At 64.0% G+C, this 18,269-nt stretch overlaps 1 protein-coding gene across 4 annotated transcripts in view; it reads left to right on the plus strand.

Annotated features, from left to right (window-relative positions):
* Window positions 1–225: 225 nt before the first annotated feature.
* The window catches only part of CORO7 (coronin 7), a 38,740-nt gene continuing 20,696 nt past the window's right edge, over window positions 226–18,269 (plus strand). For 3 of the 4 annotated variants that reach the window (XM_074919547.1, XM_074919548.1, XM_074919549.1), the window contains exons 1-9: window positions 226–332; window positions 3,724–3,820; window positions 4,124–4,198; window positions 5,933–6,003; window positions 6,373–6,556; window positions 7,150–7,226; window positions 8,442–8,492; window positions 17,194–17,280; window positions 17,528–17,610. In XM_074919547.1, the coding sequence (XP_074775648.1) occupies window positions 273–332; window positions 3,724–3,820; window positions 4,124–4,198; window positions 5,933–6,003; window positions 6,373–6,556; window positions 7,150–7,226; window positions 8,442–8,492; window positions 17,194–17,280; window positions 17,528–17,610 (785 nt within the window). In that variant the 5' untranslated portion in view covers window positions 226–272. Of the gene's footprint in view, window positions 333–3,646; window positions 3,821–4,123; window positions 4,199–5,932; window positions 6,004–6,372; window positions 6,557–7,149; window positions 7,227–8,441; window positions 8,493–17,193; window positions 17,281–17,527; window positions 17,611–18,269 lie in introns of all 4 variants that reach the window. The other variant, XM_074919550.1, reaches the window with a different exon arrangement.

Below are 18,269 nucleotides of genomic sequence, written 5' to 3' on the forward strand. Positions count from 1 at the left end.
CACCCCCCGGGGACGGTCGCCCCCAAGGGTACGAGGGTCCCGGGGAGGCGGGGCGGGGGTCTGTCCCGGTCTCGGTGCCCTCGCCCTGCGGTGGGGACAGCCGGGGATAGGGACACGCGTGGGACAAGGGGTCCGGAGGGGGCGTGGCTAAGTGGCAAGGGCGTGTCCCGGGAGGGGGCGTGTCCCGAGGGGCGTGCCCGGCGGCGGCCCCGGGGCGGGCGGAGCGGCGCGGCTGGGCTGGGCTCGGCGCGGCTCGGTGCAGCCGGAGCACCATGAACCGCTTCAAGGCGTCCAAGTTCCGGCACACCGAGGCCCGGCTGCCCCGCAGGGAGGTGAGCGCCGCGGGACGCTCCCCGCCGGCCGGTACCGGGGGGGTGCGGGGGCGGCGGGGCCGGGGCTGCCGGCGGGCAGGGGCGGGGCGGCCCCGGCAGGGCGCGGCTCCGGCTCCGGCTCCTACTGCGGCCGAGCTGCCGGTATGGCGGGGCCGTGCCCAGGTCTCCGCAGCCCGGTGCCCGGCCACGGTGTGGCAGCGTCGCCCGGGCGGTCCCTCCTTGGCGCCCGCCGCTTCCCGCCCCGGTGTCACGGGCGGGTGCCGCTGGGGAACCCCAGCCCTCTCCCGGGGCGCTGCAGCCCCCCGGCCGGTGCCGGTGCCTTGGGGTACCCGTCCCGTGGTGGCGGGGAGCCGGGCTGTGCCCTGGCTGGGCACGGTTGGCCCCCGGTGCGTTGCTGCCTCCCGGCCCGGCTTGGTGCCTCGCCTGTGCCCGGCCCTCGCCGGGCAGCGCTGCCTCGCCCGTGCCGGCCGGGGAAGCGCCCACCCGGGGTGAAATGCTGGGCCCTGCTCCTGCCACCCCGCTTCCGCAGGCAAAGAGGAAGCGCTGGGGCCCGGCGGGACGGTGTTGAGCTCCATCACCCTGCCCACAAGCTGTAGAGCTTGGCACCGCCGGGGCCAGGCAGGTCTGATGGGTCTCCCTGGGCAGTACAGAGCTAGGGGATGCCCAGCTCCGACCCCTGCCCCGCAGGTAACCTGTCCCAACCATGCTGAGTGGCGTGATCCATCTCAGCTCGTGAGGCAATACTGGGTCAGGGATGGGTTACGCCGGGTGAGCCATGTCAGGGAGCACCATCAGGTCATGCGGCTCTTCTGGGAGCTCCCTGAGCCGGACACCCTTTGCACCGTGGCTGTGAGCGAGGCTGCTGCTGCTCTGCCACCGTGGAGGAAGGTGGGGGGATCCTGCCCGGGTGACTCCCTGACCATGGGGCAGACAGGAGCTGGGACAGCTGGAACAGAGTCCCTGCCAGGGACAGTCCCACATAGGGGAGGGACAGCATGGACCAGATGCGTGGTGCAGGCTGCTCTGGTTACCAGTTGTGCCAGGGTGGCATTCACGTGCGGGAAGCTGGTACCCTTTGGCATAGGCCATGTGGCCAGAAGGGGAGGGCTCAGACTGGATGGGTGATGCTGCTAAAAATCATTGCATCTTGCTGCCTTTGAAAAGAATTTGAGGGCTCCCAGGGCCACCGAAATGTTCATCTTCCAGTCCTTGGACATCAGCACGCTCCTTCCCTGTAAATTCCCAGCCAAGCCATCCTCATGCCAGGCTGGTCTGTCCTGTGCTCACACGCCTCTGCAGACCCAGCGAGCACCCAAAACCTCCTCCTGAGCTTCAGCTGTAGGAGGGGACATGGTGTCCCCAAGCATCCCACCATTCCCGTAGTGTGCTGGGCTCAGTGTGCCTGAAGAGCAGGTGGCAGATCACGGAAATCTCAGCCAGCCAAGCATTTGGCTGCAAACCTCAGGGTGCAGATGAGCTGCTGCCAATGGCTGGCGTGGGGACCGCATGTGTCTGTGCGGTGTGGGTGCCGGGACACCTGGCCGTGGGGGGGTTATGGCATCCTCCAGGGAAGGATGTCCCTGTCACCACTACCCCGGTGTCAGTCCCTGTGGTGGGGGAGCTCAGCAGGACACAAAGGGACAGTGTGCTCTCACCCCAGTGTGTAAGGAGGCTCCAGCAGCCTGCACCAGGCTCAGCACATGGGAGGTGGTGGCCTTTCTGAGAGGCATTTCCCATCCAGGCATGAAATGTGTCCCCAGGAAGTGAGGCCACGTCACCCAGCTCTGTGGGGCAGGAGGTGTGAGATGGATGTCTTGTCTCCAAACCCATCTTGGATGTCACAGCAGGAAGCGCTGTTTGTGTCCCTGGCTGAGCAGAGCAGTTTGTTTATGGAGGCAAAGGCAGACACTTGACCTGGCCAGATCAGGAAGCTCAGTGTCAACACAAATGATCACATCTGAGCCGCTTCTCCCCTTCAGACAGCGTATGCAGGGCTCTGCTGGCAGAGGCACCCTGAAAGCTTGTGATTTGTTTTAGGGACGTGGCCAGGATGGTGCCATATGCTTTACTGGCTGCTCTGGCACGCTTCAGGAAGGATCGCTTCCTTGAGGGCTCCCGCCTGCATGCGGGGACATTGCAGAGCCAGGATGGACCAGCTCAGTGGTCCCTCTGTGAAACTTCACTGGAGGGGTCCTGCGTTGTTCTCCCTGATGCTGAGGGGCACATGTGGCCAGTGACACCCCTCACCGAGGGACCTGTGCAAGGTGACAGGGCACAGATTGCAGGACCCTTCCTCCTGGGTCTTGGTTACACTCCAGACCTGTTCCCCATCCCCTCTGCAGCCCCCGACCCGCTGGGTGCGGGGAGAGGAACCTCCCTTCAGCAGGAGAGGGGTTAACAGGGCTGCCACCGAGCAGGCTGCTGTGACAAGGACAAGAGGAAGTGCTGCAGGAACCGCTGCTCTCTGTCAGACCTCAAAAGGAAGTTGTGCAAGGAGAGGAAACCTGGGGCTCTGTCCTTTTGGGGCTGTGTATGCAGCTCCCTTCCCTGCAAAAAGCTCTGCCCTGTTTGAGGTGTATCCACCGCTCCGGACACCTGCTGCAGCTCTCTGTGATGCCTGCGGCCGCCGGTGGGCATACAGGCATGGTGGCAGCTGTAAAACACTGCCGTTGCTTTTGCTCGAGGGTTGGACTTGGCCCTGGGTGTGCCAGGGAGCTCCTGATCCTGGTGGCCCCTTGAGGTCGGGTGTCTGTGTCACATCTGGCTGATGCAGGGCATCCCAGTGCGCCACAGGTGCAGTGCTCAGCCGTGGAGTAGTAGTGAGAAACACTGCAAAACAGGATTTTGATTTTGGAGCTGTCATGAAGTTGCTTGGCTGTGTGTCCACGTGGGAATCATGCTGCTGGAGGTGTCACAGCCCGACCCCTGGGTGCTTTGCAGCCCAAGAGCCTTTGTCCCATCCCAAATTTCCTGACATCGGTTTATCACAAAGTCCTTTGAGCCCTTCCCACCATAGGGCTGGACAGTTTTGGGGAAAAGCAGCACTGGAGCTGGAATGCTCCTGTCTCCCCTTCCTGGCAAAGCTGGCCCTGAAGCATCCAGCCCCAGTGAGGGGCTGCACTTTCATACAGGGAGCGTGAGCAGCCACATTGTCCTGGCCCTCACAGAGGATGGGACCCTACAAATGTGCCTTCAGCACGATCCCATCAGTGTCACCAGCCTCCAGGTAGTTCCAGGTCCATCGGCGTGGCAGCTCTGTGGGAGCTGAGGCTCTCTAGTGATGCTGTGCTGATGCTTCATTGTCTCCCCTTCAGCCGTGCTCCGGCTGCAGTGTCGAGCCCCTCCAAAACAGAGGCATCTCCTTGACGTGGGTTTTCCCTCTCCATCCCAGGCCTGGATTGGGGGTATCCGAGCGGGCTCCGGTGCATCCTGTGGGAACCATGTGAAGGCCAGCTGCCGCTGGATCGCATTCAATGCTGAGGCAGCAGGTGAGGCACAAAGGAAGGGGTGCTGAGCACGGCTGAGGCAGGTGGGATGGATTTGCCCCTGTGGTCCCTGCAGGGCTGGGTGGTGGATCAGCCTTACGGACCCCAGGAGGCATGAAAGTGAGCAGAGGAGGCTTTCCCCGAATTCCCAGAAAGGTGCTGGCAATCCCACACCCCTTGCATTGCATTGCAAAGCTGGATACCCTCCCACTGTGTCCCAGGATGGGGGGGTTCCTGGGAGCATCTCGTGGGTGATGGGCAGGCTGGAACACGGTTGGTGACCTGCTCCTGTGTCCTCTCCTGCAGGCATGCTGGGCATCGTGCCACTGGAGTGCAAGGATGGAGGCAAGAGGACCGTGTCTCAGCTCTGCTGCCACTCAGGTGAGCTGGGTGTCTGCCAGCCCTGGTTTTGGCTTGTCCCGTGCCTCTGCCGTGCTCTGCACTGGGGCACCAAGGAGTCGGGCACCACCTCCCACCTCCACAGGAGGTGTTTGGCCCTGTGTGGGCTGTGTGGAGGGGCTCATATGCTGAGTCCCAGCCCAGAATGCTATATTGGGGTGTCTGTTTCCCAGACGAGGGGCTGGGGGAGCTGCTGGAGTCCCCAGGGACCGTCACCAACGGGGAGGGTGTCTCTGACAAGTCAATTATGTGAGAGGCACAAGCCAACTGCAGCCACACTGACCACACGAGGCTTTGCCAGGCTGGGCTCTTTTGCTTAAGGAGCCAAGCTGATCCACATCCCTTCATCTCTTGAGTTGCAGCAAGGACACGTAGCTCTTGCTCACACTCTTCCTCTAGCACACCCTTCCCATGTTACTCATTGCACGCCCTGAAGTTCTCGGTACACCCAGTGCTGGGCTGGCGGAGGAGCTGGGGATGGCATCACCACGGGCGTACCCAGCTCCGGAGACGGGAGGAACAGGCCGGACCAGTGGCCACGGGGCCCTGAGCAGCTCTGCTGTGGGCAGAGGGAGTGCTGCAGGTGGAGAGGCGGCTGGCAGCATTGCCACTGGCAGAGGAACACACACTGCAGAGGCAGAGGGCTCTGCCTCCTGCCCCAGCACGGGGAAGGGGTGGTGGGGAGCTCAGGGTACCCCTCTCCTGGTGTGGGAGCAGCAGTGCCAGCCTGGGGGCACTGACCACCCATTTCCTAAAAATTGCACCAGAGCAGCAAGACAGGAGCCGGTCCCAGGGCTGCCCTCCTGTGTGTGGTGCCTTGGCATCACCGCAGGACTGCATGGTGTGCCCAGCTGCACTGCCTGCACCCAGCTCGGTCCCTGCCCCGGGGCGCGGGGCTGGCCACCGGGAGCTGCGCCGTGCTCCCTAGCAGGCCAGTGAGCTCTGCTGCTCCCGGGAGAGCGCTGGAGGGGTGCACAGGGAGCCAGCACAATGCTGATGGTTTCTTACTGAGATTTAGCACAAGCCCTGCCAGAGAAACGCCTCCAAAGCAGGGAAGAGATTTTTCTCCCCCCCGGGGCAAATGCAGCAGACTGAACTGCTCACTTCTCGTGCCTCCTGGGCCTGCCTCTCCGCAGCCTCCTGGAAGCGGAAAAGTACACAGTGACCTACTTTCCCAAGCGTGCCAAATGCATCCGAGGGGCTGCCGCTGACAGTGCCAGCCTTCCTCCCGCGGGGCCCTGCTGCCGGAGCTGCGAGGAGCAGCCGTGTCGCCGGCGCGCCGAGCCGGGGCGTTACAAAGGGAGCCTTGTTACCAGCACGGCCCCAGCTGGCTGTGGCCTCGCTCACCAGCAGCCGGGCCGGCACAGATGCCCTTGTGCTGTTCATGCTTCTCCCTGTGCCTCCTGGGGATGTCTGTCCCAAACTCAGAGCCAAAGCTGGGTGGTGGTGGGTTAGATGGGGAGATGCAATTGTGCGGTGCTGCCCTTCACGGTGCCTGACCCCCGCCAAAGGGGTGTGAGACCCTGACAGACAGTGTGGAGGGGCTCAGGCTCTCGCAGCAAAGCTGAGCTGCTCCAAAATGCCTCGGTGGGCCCAGATCTGGCCCCGGCTGCCTGCACATATGTGTGTATGAAAAGATTCTGAGGCTGGAGAAGAGCAAAGACACGCTGACTGCAGGGGTAAGGTGAGGACAAACCTCTGCCCTTCTCCTTCCAGATGCAGTGACAGACTTTGACTTCTCACCCTTCGATCAGCTCCTGCTGGCTACAGGCTCTGCTGATGAGACGGTGAGTGCAGGGTGCCTGGGGTCCCAAGGGGACACGCTGTGTCTCTGGGGTTCACTGGAGAGCCCAGGGGAGGTGGAGCTGAAGCAATGGGAATAAGAGGAGCCTGGGGAGTAGGGTGCCAGCCTTGGGGAGCAGCGTGGTGTCTCCCCAAGTTGTGGGGGACAGGGCAGATGGTGTCAGCCATGGATCAGCCCTCTCCCACGTGGGATACCTGCATCTCTGATCCCACCAAGCCGCGATGAGGGGTCACCTGGTGTCCTCAGGGACCAAAGCCTGGAAGAGCAGCAAGCCCAGGTTGGGTGCTGCCAGCCCCCAGCCAGGTCCGGCTCGCCTGCCTGGGGACTGACCCACCTCTCCCTGGGGCTGCAGGTGAAGGTGTGGCGACTGCCCGAGAGCGGCCAGGACATGCCCAGTGGCGCGGGGCTGACCCTGGGGCCCGGGGGGGGCCCAGTGGACATGCTGCAGTTCCACCCTACGGCGGACGGCGTCCTGGCCAGCGGCGCAGGGAAACGAGTCACTGTCTGGGACGTGGGGCAGCAGCAGCCACTGACAGGTAGGCATGGCCGTGCCCATCGGCTCTTGCCCGTGACATGTATCTCCACTGTTCTGGTGCCTGGGCTCAAGCATCGGGCTCAAGTCTGGATCTCAGTGTCACTGAACAGCCAGTACAGGTGGCTGTTTGAGCAGGGAGCACCACAGCTCCTCGTGCCTGCGCACGGGCTCCCTTACACTCTCATGTAATGGTGTAAAAGGCTCCTGTGCTGCTCGAGGTGTCTGTAGCAGCTTTGATGGGGATCCCCTGGGGTGACGGGTGCTTCTCCCTCTGTGTGGATAGACATGGGTGCCATGGCCAGTTGCTGACCAGTCTTGCCCAGACCTCAGCTAACCCGATGGGGAGAGGAGGCTGGGTGACAGCACAGGGGTGTAAGTGCCCTGTGGCAGGGGTGCTCCCTGCACAGACACAGCAGCATCCCAGTGGGTCCTCACCTCTCCTCTGGCTGCCACTAGCCTTTTGGAAAGGCCAGATCATTTCCCTGGGGGAGTACTCTGGTGCTCACGGGTGGGAGGGCGATGGCTCCTGCCCATACGCCTGCCCTGTGCGTGGGACGAGCCCTGCTTGATCCCGAGCCTGCTTTCCTTCCGCAGCCCTGGACTCCCACGGGGACCAGCTGCAGAGCCTGGTCTGGAAGCGAGACGGCCGCCTCCTCGGCACCTCCTGCAAGGTGAGCACCTCACATGGGCAACCTCGCCGCGGCACGACATGGCCGCCCTGAGCCCTGGTCCTGGGGAGCACACGGCGATCCTGTTTTGAGGAGAAAAGGGCAAAAATGGGGTCAGTGAGCGGCACCAGGGCCGAGGAGGATGGGAGCACTAGATGGCGCCTGCTGCTCGCTGCCCGCCTGCTGCCGGACACGCAAGCGCGCGGTGGTGCGCAGGCCTCGCATGGAGGTCGAGCGGGCAGGCCGAGCGAGCGGGCAGGCCGAGCGAGCGGGCAGGCCGAGCGAGCGGGCAGGCCCCCGGGCCGAGCGGGCAGGCCAGCTGAGTGGGCAGGCCGCGCGGGCAAGGCCGAGCAAGCCTATGGCCCGAGTGAGCAGTCTCCCCTCTGTGCTAAGCGTGGAGGCCCAGTGTGTGGGCCAAGCAGCTGCCAGGCCCCCGGGCCATGGCCATCACAGAGCAGGATGGAGCGCGCAAGCCCAGCGGAGCGCGCAGACCAGGCCTGCAGGCTGAGCGAGCGGTCGGCCCCGCTGCGACGAGGGCAGAGGCTAAGCGTGCAGGCTGGGTGTGCAGGCTGAGCGAGCGGTTGGAGCCCCGTGCCAAGCGTGCAGGCTGAGCACAGAGGCTAAAACCCCAAGCCGTGCCATCTGGGGTGCAGGTCAGCCCCCGAGCCATGCCGTGTGGCCCCCAAGGCCCGCAGCACTGCCGTGCTGTGTGGTGTGGGTCTGGCCGGCACCATGTGCGCTCCCCAAAGAGCACCCTGGCAGCAGGGCTGGCACCGGGGCACCTCCCTGCTGCCTCTGTGCCCCGGCCATCCCTTTCCGAAGGGCGTCCCACCCCCCGTTTGGCTGGGGGTGCTGGGCAGGAGAGTGCTCACTCCCCAGCCTGTGGGATGCTGTGGAGTGCTGGCAGGGTGGCATCTGAGGGTTGGGCTCCAGACCTGGCTCTACTTTGGAGGCTCCCCCCTTCTCTGGGAGCAGTTTTGAGGGTGTTGGGGTCCTGGTGAGGCTGTGGGTGTCCTGGGGGTGCACCCTTGCCTGCAGTGTGGGGCAGGACGTGGAGAAGTGTGCAAGCCATCCATAGGGGCGGGCACTGCAGGCAGGAGAGTGATGATGGGCAGGAAGGAGCAGGGCTGCTCACTCCAGCCTTCTGCCTAATACGGCCTGACATCCCACTGGCCCCAAGGTCCTTAACCCTCCTTTGTTTTCTTTTTATCTCAACAGGACAAGAAACTGCGGATCTTTGACCCCCGAGCCAGCCCGGCCGCCTCTCAGGTACCGTCCCTCCGGGGTGTGCTGGGCAACGTGGTGCAGGCAGCCCTGCCTGGCCGGGGTGCCCTCTGCCTGCCGTGAGCTGGGCTTGGTGCCTCAAACTGTCCCAGCCCTGGGACAGCTTGGGAGAGGCAACGCAATGGCATGGGCTGAGGGCAGGGGCACGGGGCTCCTCGACCCTGGTGGGGTTCGGCATGGGGGAGCCCTGCCGTCCCGCCCAGGCGGGCGAGCTTCCCCGGTGCACTGACACACTGCTGCTGGGGCTGTCTGCCGGTGGGCAGTGATCCCGAGCCCTGCAGGCAGCAATCCTGAGCCCTGTGGGTGCTGCATCAGGACTGGGGGCTGGGGGCTCTGTGCCACCGTGCAGGAGCTGGGCAAAAGGCTCTTGGGGACAAGGACCTGCCAAGGGTGAGGGCTGGGCAGCTGGATCCGCTCAGCTCAGCAAATAACAGCGATTAGGAAATAAGTAGAGGACTTAAGCCTTGACGTCGAGTTTAAACAGCCTCTTATTAGAGGTTTCCTGTGGCTTGGGGGCTCTGGCTGCCTGCAGCGGCTGCCGTCCCTCCCTGCAGAAGGAGCTGGAAGCCTTTGGGAGGGGAGGGATGCAGTGGAGAGCAGGGCGAGATGACTGTAGCGGGCTCTGCCGCTCCTCGTGCCTCTCCTGCTGCCAGTGTGTGCGTGCCTGGGCACTCGGGAAGCTGATGGCCTCCGGTGCCTTGCTCAGGCATGGCTGGGGGGAGCTGGTGCCCCGACACTGCACTGCTCCAGGACAGACTCTCCTGCTGCCCCTGTGCAGAGCCTGGCTACTGAGCTCCCATGAGGGCCCTGGGTGGTTTTGGTGGGTACAAGCGATGCCCTGACCCTTCAGGCAGCCTTATAAATACACCACCACAATATATAAATGTAAAACCAGCGGTTACACATGCAAGTGAGCCAGGGGAGAGTACTCCCAGCCCTCAAATGGCCCCCGTGATGCTCCCCTGATCCGGGTGCCATTTGTCATGGCTGGAAGGTACCAGTCTCTGCTCCGAAATTCATCCTGCCCCTATCCACCAATGGCTCTGGGCGCTGCTCCCCCTCCTGCCTGCTCCCTGCCTCTCCCCCTACCAGACCTGTCGGCTTGTGTGACAGCGTTTTAGCGAAGCTGTGAGCATGATGGGCTTGAGCCAAGTCTCCTGGGGAGGGTGGACTCTGTCTCGCTGAGCTATTAAAAATAACGTGTGACTGATGGTGGCTGTTCAAAGCAGGCAGCTCACTTCCCTCTGCTGCTGTCTGATCCAGCCCGAGGCCGGCGCTCGGGGTTTGCCAAGAGAAATATGCACCTTCGCTGCCGCGGCCAAATGCTGCCGCGCCACAGCCCTAACCCCGGCCAGCTGAGAATTGATGAAGATGTTTAGTCTTGGAGAAGTACTGTGCTGAAGGGGAAAACTTTAAAATGCCATAAATCCTCTGGAAGTTTGCACAGGACTTGCTTAGCCAAGAGGAATAACACTCCTGTGTTTTGTTTTTTTCTTTTTTCCCCATTTGCTGGAGGGCTGGGTTATTTGGAAAAGCTCCTTCTCCCCCCGGGCCAGTGCGGTTACGAAACCGGGTGATGCCGGGGCCACTGTGCGGTGCCAGCACCTTGCGAGCTCCCGACTTTTAAGTCACCTGTTTTTTTGCAGTGGTGAGTGAGGTGAGCAGTGCAATGGGTTTTCCAGCTGGGCTGGCCCCTGCAGCACTGCAGACTGGGTTTCCTCCACAGCAGGCAAAGGGCTCGGGCTCAGCACCGCCACCGGCTCACCCCGGTCCCTTTGTGGCACACGGTGCTGAAGCTGTCCTCAGCCTCGGGCTGCTCCTTTGGCTGGTTTTCTTAATTTGCCAAGCCTGCCTCATTAAACCATTCATTTTTTTTAGAGCAGGGGGAAAAGGATGAGAAAGAGCTAAAATAAGAGCCTTGGGGAGGAGGGGTTGCCGCCATGGTGCGGTGATGCCTGATGCTGCTCTGGGGTCTTGCAGATGCAGGATACACGGGGCTGGAGACTGAGGGTGGATGGCGAGGAGGGTGACTGGCAGGCTGCCCACACCCCGCGGCCATGCCCCCAGCGGGGGCCTGACCCCCCCATTCCTGGCTATGTCCGTGGCAGCTATTTTGAGCACATCCCAGCAGCAAGCAGGAGAGTGTGACGCAGCAAGATCGGCGTGGCCGGGGTCTGGCTGACCTCACAGGGTGCCTGGTATGTACCCAAGACCATGATTCCCCTTGGGGGATCAGTGGCCTCATCCTGCTGGTTCCCCAGCCCCTCATTGCTGTGTCTAGGCTGGAGCAGGAACTGCAACTGCAGCAGCCCCTTTGCGAGCATTAGGGCTGTGCTTGCACCCCATTGCTGCTCAGTGTGCCTCCTTGGTGCCCCTAAACTTGCAGTGGAGATGTCAGGGCCACCCCTTTGCTGCAGAGGGTCCTGCCGTGTCTCCCCGGGCAGCCACACTCTCCTTGCTCGGCTGGGTCTGTGTCCCACGAGTCCCCTCCTCTGCCTCGTCCCCTGCTGAGGCCACTCTGCCCTGGCTGCAGCCCACCCTCCCCTCCCACGGGTGCTGGTGGTCGCCCTCCTCACCTTGACCCTCTCACTGGAAGTGAGTCACATCCTCTCCCTTGTGGCTTTGGCTCTGCCGGGGCTCAATGCTTCACTGTTCCTGCCCTCACCCTCCTGGCAACGCCTGTGCAAATCCCACAGAATATCCCTCCCATGTCCCCCTCGAACGTGCCCTTGGGGTGCATCATGCTCCCTAGGGGGGGGGAAGGGGGACATGGTGCTGAGCAGGGGGTCAGAGCACTAGGAAGGTGCCCATAGCCTGGTGGGTCACCAGGACCAGCACAGGGCAGTGATTCGGTTAAGGCTTGGGGTACTAAGGTAGCATCACTGCTTGCCTGCTCCCCCAGCCACCCTCTCCTCTGGGTCCTGGCAAGCCCTGGGTCCCCGGGCTGGCTCTCCATGTCCCTGGGCTTCCTTTCCCTGGGGCTGGCAGGGACAAGATGGTCATGCAGTGCCCTGCCTGCACAGCGGGCTGGGGTCTTGCCTGTCCTCTAAAGTGGTGCTCTCCAAAGTGGGGTGCACACAGCAATCCATGGGGGTGCAGGGAGAGAATATTAGACCTTCAGCTGTACATGTTCATCTTTTACACATCTATATAAGTGGCTGAGGGTGCATCCTCATAAATACTTACTGACGGGGCGTGCAATCAGAAACACTGCTGGAAAGAAGGGAAGTGGCTTGTGGGGGCAGAAAGCTGCTGCATGGGAGGGACAGTCCCACACCACGCGGGCAGCATGGCCACACACGAGCCGGTGCCCCGGTTTGGTAGAGCAGAGCCGTGTCCGCAGCGTGGCTGCGGGCCGGCGGCATGCGGAGCCGATGGGCCGCATCCCACCCCCGCACGCTGCCGCGCGCTCGCGCGAGGGGCTGCGCGCATCTGGCCGGCACCTGGCTCCCATTACAGGGCCGAGGTGGGCGCCGGCAGTGCCGGGCCGCGGGGCCGCCACCGAGCGTGGCCAGTGTGGGATGGAGAGGAGCCGGCTTCGTTCTCATGAGAAACTTCCTCCACCAGCGTTTCGGCAGGACCGGGGGCGAGGGAACGGCCACGCTCGCTGGGTGAGCGCACGCTCCTGCTCACGTTTTAATGAGCTGTTTTAATGAGTAGGATGGGGGCTGAGGGCACCTGGGGACAGCAGAGAGGGTGTCCCTGTGGGTTTGTCCCCATCATGGGTTTGTCCCCTCACCTCGTGGGACGTGCTGGGGGCAGAGCTCAGTGCCTGGGAGCACCCAGGGGCCACAGCCCTCCAAGCACACCCCGTGCGGGGCAGGACCACACTGTCCCCCCGAGGCTTGGGGTGCTACAAGGCCCCAGGGCAGGGAGAGGGACACCAGCCCCTCTCCCAAACCTTGGCCACCATCCCATGGGCCGCATCAGCCCCCGCCACGGTGGGAGAGTACATCAGGGAGAGGGTCTCTGTGGGCAGTGTGGCCATGGGGGCAGGGCAATGCCGTGGTGAGATGGAGATCCAGACTGAGGTGACCTGGCCATGCCCACAGCCGGGACCCCACAGACCCTGACACATCACCTCTGCCCAGGGTCTGGTGTCATCCCGGGGCTGGCTGGGGACCGCTTGCAGGGGAAAGGCGCATCAGGACATAGAGAGACTTTTAGCCTTCCTCCCCCCGACCCCATCGGCGTGGTATCCCACGCTGGGGTCACCCCGGGGGTACCTGACTCCCAGCCTCAGCAGCGGCTTCCTCCGGGCTGGGGGAAGGTCCACAGCATCCCACATTCCCAAGGAGACCGTGGGAAGCTTTGAAAAAGTTGGCCTGGCTCTGGGCTGCCTATTTATAGCACCGTGCGCTCGGCGCTCTCATGCTTCTGTTCCCCAGCGTAGCTGCACGGGACTGTTTATATTTCCTCTGCTCTGCTTCCCCCTCGGCCGTCCTTCCCAGGAATGCTGCTTGGTATGGCAGACACGGGGAAGTCGGGGAGGATTCGGGATGAGGCAGCAGCATCGCGAGGGATGGAGGCCCGTGAGGGCACCAGCTCGCCCTCGCCTGGGTGCCCTTCCTTCCTGCTGGGGCCGGCCTCAGCAGCACAAGAGCACAGGCTGGCACCTTGCTTACCTGGGACTGGGACTCTGGCACAGAATTTCAGAAGCTTCCATCTTGCTGCCCAACCTGGGGCTCCTGGCAGGCTCCTACTCAAGAGGGCAAAGGTGTATTGGGGATTTGGTAACAGCCCCGTAGCAGGGCTTGCAGGGCTGATGGCTGCAAGAAGAGATGAGATGCGGGAGCGGAGAGATAGGTGCTGAGGGGTGCTGCAGTCTGCCCAGCCCGTGGGGCCAGCGGCTCCCTCCTTGCCTGCCCAGGGAGGGAGGTCCTGCTCCCGGCCCAGCCCTGTGTCTGGACATCTGTGCCGGGGTGGGGGCCTCCACAGCCGTGGGGGCTGTCCTGGTGGGAGCCCACTTGCCTTCCTGCACCCTTGGGGATGTTGTGTTGGCCTCACCGAGGGCAGGAGGGGCTGGCCAGAGGCAGGGGCTGTGCAGGCAGCGGGGTGGGAGAGGCAGAGCCTGCACAGCACTGACGGTGCCCAACTCCCCGAGGCACGGGGACACCGTGGCGAGGCTGCCCTGACCAGCAGGATCGGGGTGGCGGCGTGGGCAGGAGGGGACTCACAGTGATCCAGCCTTACCGTGACACAGACACCCCGCACCAGGCAGTGGGCAGGGGCCAGCACCGGCAGTGTGATGGGTGCAGGGGCACTGCTGCTACTCTGTGTGGTGCCTGGGGTCCCTGTGCTCCCCGAGGGGCAGGTGGCACCTCAGGCACTCCCCGAGGAACTTGCCTGGCCTGGGAGAGGCTGCTCTCCCCTGGCCACCTCTGGAGTAACCAGGGTTTGGCAGTTAGGGGAGATCACTCACATTCTTGTGCCAGGAAGAGGATGCAGTGAACCCCCTCAGCTCCCCAGGAAGCCGGTCCTCCTGCCCCCACAGCCTCGTGGGGTTTGGAGGGAGCTATGGCTTCCCCCACGCACATGGACCCATCCTTTCTGTACAGGGAGGAGTCGTCTGTCCCCAGAGCGTGCCACAGTGCCCCGAGCTGAGGGGACCCCTCCTGCCCCAGCACCCACTGCCAAAGCGATGGCTCAGTCTGGTTCTGGTGCCTCCTGCGCCCACGCAGGTCCCTCTGCTGGGGTTGCTTCCCTACGGGGGTCAGATGCCCACAGTCTGCTAGCCATGCTCATGGTGTGCTAGCCACAGGCAGGGCTGAGCTGTCCTGGCCCCTGCCAGCCAAAGGGTCCCTGCCAAGGGCAGACCTGTGTCCTCTCAGCTACTTCCCACCCATCCAGCCCCACGGCTCTGCCTTGGGCTCCCCATCTCTGGCTCTCCCTGCCCTACATCCCGTCAGAGGGTGGCTGCTCGCGCAGAGCAGGGATCACCCCGGGGATGGCCCCAGCTCCGGAGCAGCGTTTGCTTTGTGTTGGGCTCTCCCGGGCAGCCGAGGAGCTGAGGGCGGTCGCTCCTTGCGGGCAGCTGTTACCAGCTCCCCCGGCCCCACCGCAGCATCGCTGCCAACAGCTGCATCCGACACACCAGCCCTGTTCCCCAGCGCTGGCCCCCCGCAGCCCCCCACATCCCACAGGGCTCCGGGATGCACAGCTGGGGACCCCCGTGGGTACCGGTGCCATACCCCAGCCTGTGCTGGGAGGGATGGGTTGAAATAGGGAGAGGAAGGGTGCTGGGAAGCCCTCCCCGTGCAGCCGATCTGGCTCTGAGGCGGGAGCACAAGCTCCCCCCAGCCTGGGCTGGCTAAAACCAGCTGGGCTGGACCCGCACTATGGGCTGGAGGAGGCTGGGCTGCCTCGGTGCTGGCGTGGCTGGGGAGCTGGGAGGCCTCCTCGGCTCCCTGCATGCCAGCCCGGAGCTGGTGGGCTCCTCTCAGCTTACCAGGGGGATGAGCAGCCTCGGGCTGTGGCTAGTCCCCTTCTCTGGGGATGCAGGGGGGTCCCTGGGTGCTCCAGGCTGGGTGCCAGGGTCTCTGCTCAGCTCTGCCAGCCTCAGGGACCCACAGCAGCCCCACGGCCACCCCAGGGCTCTCCGCTAACCAAACCACACCAGTGTCAGTGCCAGGTCACACTGCCCCATCCCTGCCAAGACCCAGGGGAGAGGACACAGGGTGGGGGGTCCTGGGGACACAAGGACCCCCCGTGGGCCTGACTGCCATCTGGCCCCACACGCTCACCTCTGGCAACATCCGCACAGCCACCACCCAAAGCAGAGCGCCCCGGCCCCGGCCTCCCTGCATACTTGCTGCCATACGTACTGCTCAGCCGGGATGGAACTAATGCAGAAAACATGGCCCTGCGCCGCAGCCGGCACAGTGTGGGCCGGGAGCGGCAGCGGCATCGCCCTGCCCTCTGTCAGCCGTGCCACCCATCCCAGGGGCTGCCACCCACCGCCGTCTCTCGGGTGCTGTGCTGGATGGTCAGGGGGACCAGTGGTGTGCGGGAGCCAGCACCGTCAGCTATCGAATCTCCAGCTGTTGAGTTTTGGCTGCCACAGCCGCACGGCTCAGGTGCAGAAATGCTCTCCCAGCCGACAAGTGGGCCCAGCTCCCGGGGTTTCCATCCCTCTCGGCACCGATCCTGGGACATATTCCCTTCTCCAGGCCCTTCTTCCTGCCGGGAGCCGGATCTGGTGCCAGCATGTTGGAGGTGGGGGACGGGCCCCTCCTGCCCCACATCCTGCCCCTGCGGCTGGGAGCGCCGGCCTCGGCTTGGCCAGCGCTGCTTCTTCCAAGTGAGCCGCTCTGGCTGGCAAGGCCGTGTTTGTGCTGGCAATGAGGCTCATGTGCCGGAGCCAGGGGAGGATGAGCTTGGCACCTCACGCCTTCTCCCGCCCCAGCTGCGGGTCTCTCCAGAGAGTGGGCATCCATCTGGGGCCAGTGGCCAGGACCTGGGGAGGCTGCTCCTGGTGAGGCTTCTTTGGTGGGGGTTGGGAGATATGGCACCTCTGCGTGCCCTCGCCGGCCTGCCGTGGTGGCAGAGCCTCGCTGGCAGTCACAGTGTGGTCGTGGCCGGTGGTGCACAGTGCTCACACTGGAGGAGGTGCAGCTCATGGGACGCAGCTCCTCCGGCACCGGGGTCAGTGTCCCCCTGCCAGCCTGGGGCTGCGGACGCATGGGCACCTCCTGTGCCCACCCCATCCCTCCTGCCCCCACACTAGGTCCCACCTGCCCTGTGTGGAGGTGCCGGGAGCGCTGTGCCAGGTTTAGCCCTGGCAGAGCCCTCTGCTTTTCCATGCCAGCCCTGAAATAGTTAGCAGTCTTTTATTGGCTCTTTGTAAGTGAGAGCGAGGGGGCTGCAAGTGCTGGCTGCGCCGTGGGGCGAGCGCTGGCTGCTGGTTCCCGCTGGGACGCCGGGAACCGCAGGACCCATCTGGGAGCCACATGGGCGCTGGCAAGCAGCCGCCGCCAGCCCCATGGTAACTCTTCCCTTCCCGGTCTCGGCAGAGCGGCACCGGGGACAGTGGGGGGATCAGGCTGGGGACGATGGGCAGGATGCGATGGTGGCCTTGGCTGGGGGGGTCCCAGCACTGCAGGGAGCCCAGGGCAAAGGCAGAGCGGGGCTGCAGGGCGTTAGGGTGGTGTGGGGAGCACAGCCAGGCTCAGTTTGCTGTGTGTTTCGGTAGCATCTGGACACACGCGGGGCACTGCAGCCAGGATTCAGCAGGGATCAAGAACCTGGGGATGCAGCCAGGGAAGTAAGTCCCTCTGTCACCATGGCCACAGACACGGCCAAGCCTCTTCTTGTCCTTGCCGGCATGGAGCAGCTTCTTCATGGCACACTGACCCCCTTGCCCCCTTGATGGGTGTGCGGAGAGCCTGTGCCCCCTCACGCTCATGTTACCCACTGCCACCCTCTGCTCCTTGCTGGGAGCCAGGCCAGTCACTCCACAAAGCAACCACACTGGCACTGGCACAGGGTGGGGGCTCAGCACTGTCACTGCTTGCAGACTGTCCCTGCTGTGCTGTCACCATGGGCATCTCTCAGTGGAGAGAGGAGCCAGCACTCAGCTCCGTCTGCTCAGCCCCGGGGCAGTTCATGGCCACTGCCGGTGAAGCACGCAGCCTGAGCAGCATGCCCGGCGGCCGATAGTGATGGCAGTGTCTCCTGTGCCTTGCAGAGTGTCGTGGGACACGAGAACAACAAGGACTCCCGGCTGCTCTGGATGGGCTCCAGTGATTGCCTCATCTCCGTCGGGTTCAGCCAGGTATGGTCCTCGCTGGGAAGGTGGCCCTGGCACTACCGGAATGTCCCAGCCCTGCTCCCTGTGGCGGCTGTGCCAGGGCCCCTGGTGCTTTTTGGGTGGCCTGTCCCCCATGAAAGCGGGAGGTCCCCTCACCCGGTGACCTGGCCCTTGCTGGGGACAGAGGGAGGCTGGCTGGCGAGGGAAGTGGTGCTGTGGGGTTGGGCGGGCAACCCCAGTGCCCACCGACGCCATGTTTGTGTCCCTGCAGATGCGGGAGCGGGAGGTGAAGCTGTGGGACACGCGGCGGTTCAGCGGGGCAATGCTCACCATGGCGCTGGACACCTCACCCGGGTAGGGACGGGGACTCGCTGCGGGGCAGGAGGGCAGGCAGTGGGGACATGGGGCGGTGCAGTGGGGACACAGTGGTCAGAGACCTGTGGGGAGCGTGGTGGTGGAGCGGGAGGTGGCAGAGAGCTCCTGGATTGGCAGCACTCAGCCACAAAGCTGGGGACAAGGCTGGGGATGGCGTGGCTGCATCCCTGGCACCATTTGAGTGGGGTGGGAGCATGGTGGCAGTGCTGGGGATGGCACAGAGGTGTCCACAGCAGTGCTGGAGTGGGATGGGTGCTCCGCGCTGCTGCGGTGGGTAGTGGCACTGCTGGGGACAGCACTGGCAGAGTCTGAGGTGACTGCTAGCTGGGTGGGTGCGTGCCCTGGGGCAGCACAAGAAGATGCTGTGGGCGACTGAATCCCTTTGCTGCCACCTGTGTGCCAGAGCAGTTTGGCCCTGACGCCCTGCTCATGGTGGGGCCACGGTGCTTTGTGCCATGGGGCCGTGGCGGCTGCCCAGCCAGCCGTGGCCGGGCCAGCGACAGTGCTGTGCTCACCAGGCATCCCTTGGGAAAGAGCTTTCACAGCTTTGAGGGGTCAGCACCTCTCATCAAGGCATGATGGAGCTGTCTCCTGTCTGTGGGGCACCACTGAGGTGAGGAACACCCTGGTTAGACCTG

The sequence above is a fragment of the Athene noctua genome, chromosome 15 (assembly GCF_965140245.1).
Source record: "Athene noctua chromosome 15, bAthNoc1.hap1.1, whole genome shotgun sequence".
NCBI classification, from domain to species: domain Eukaryota; kingdom Metazoa; phylum Chordata; class Aves; order Strigiformes; family Strigidae; genus Athene; species Athene noctua.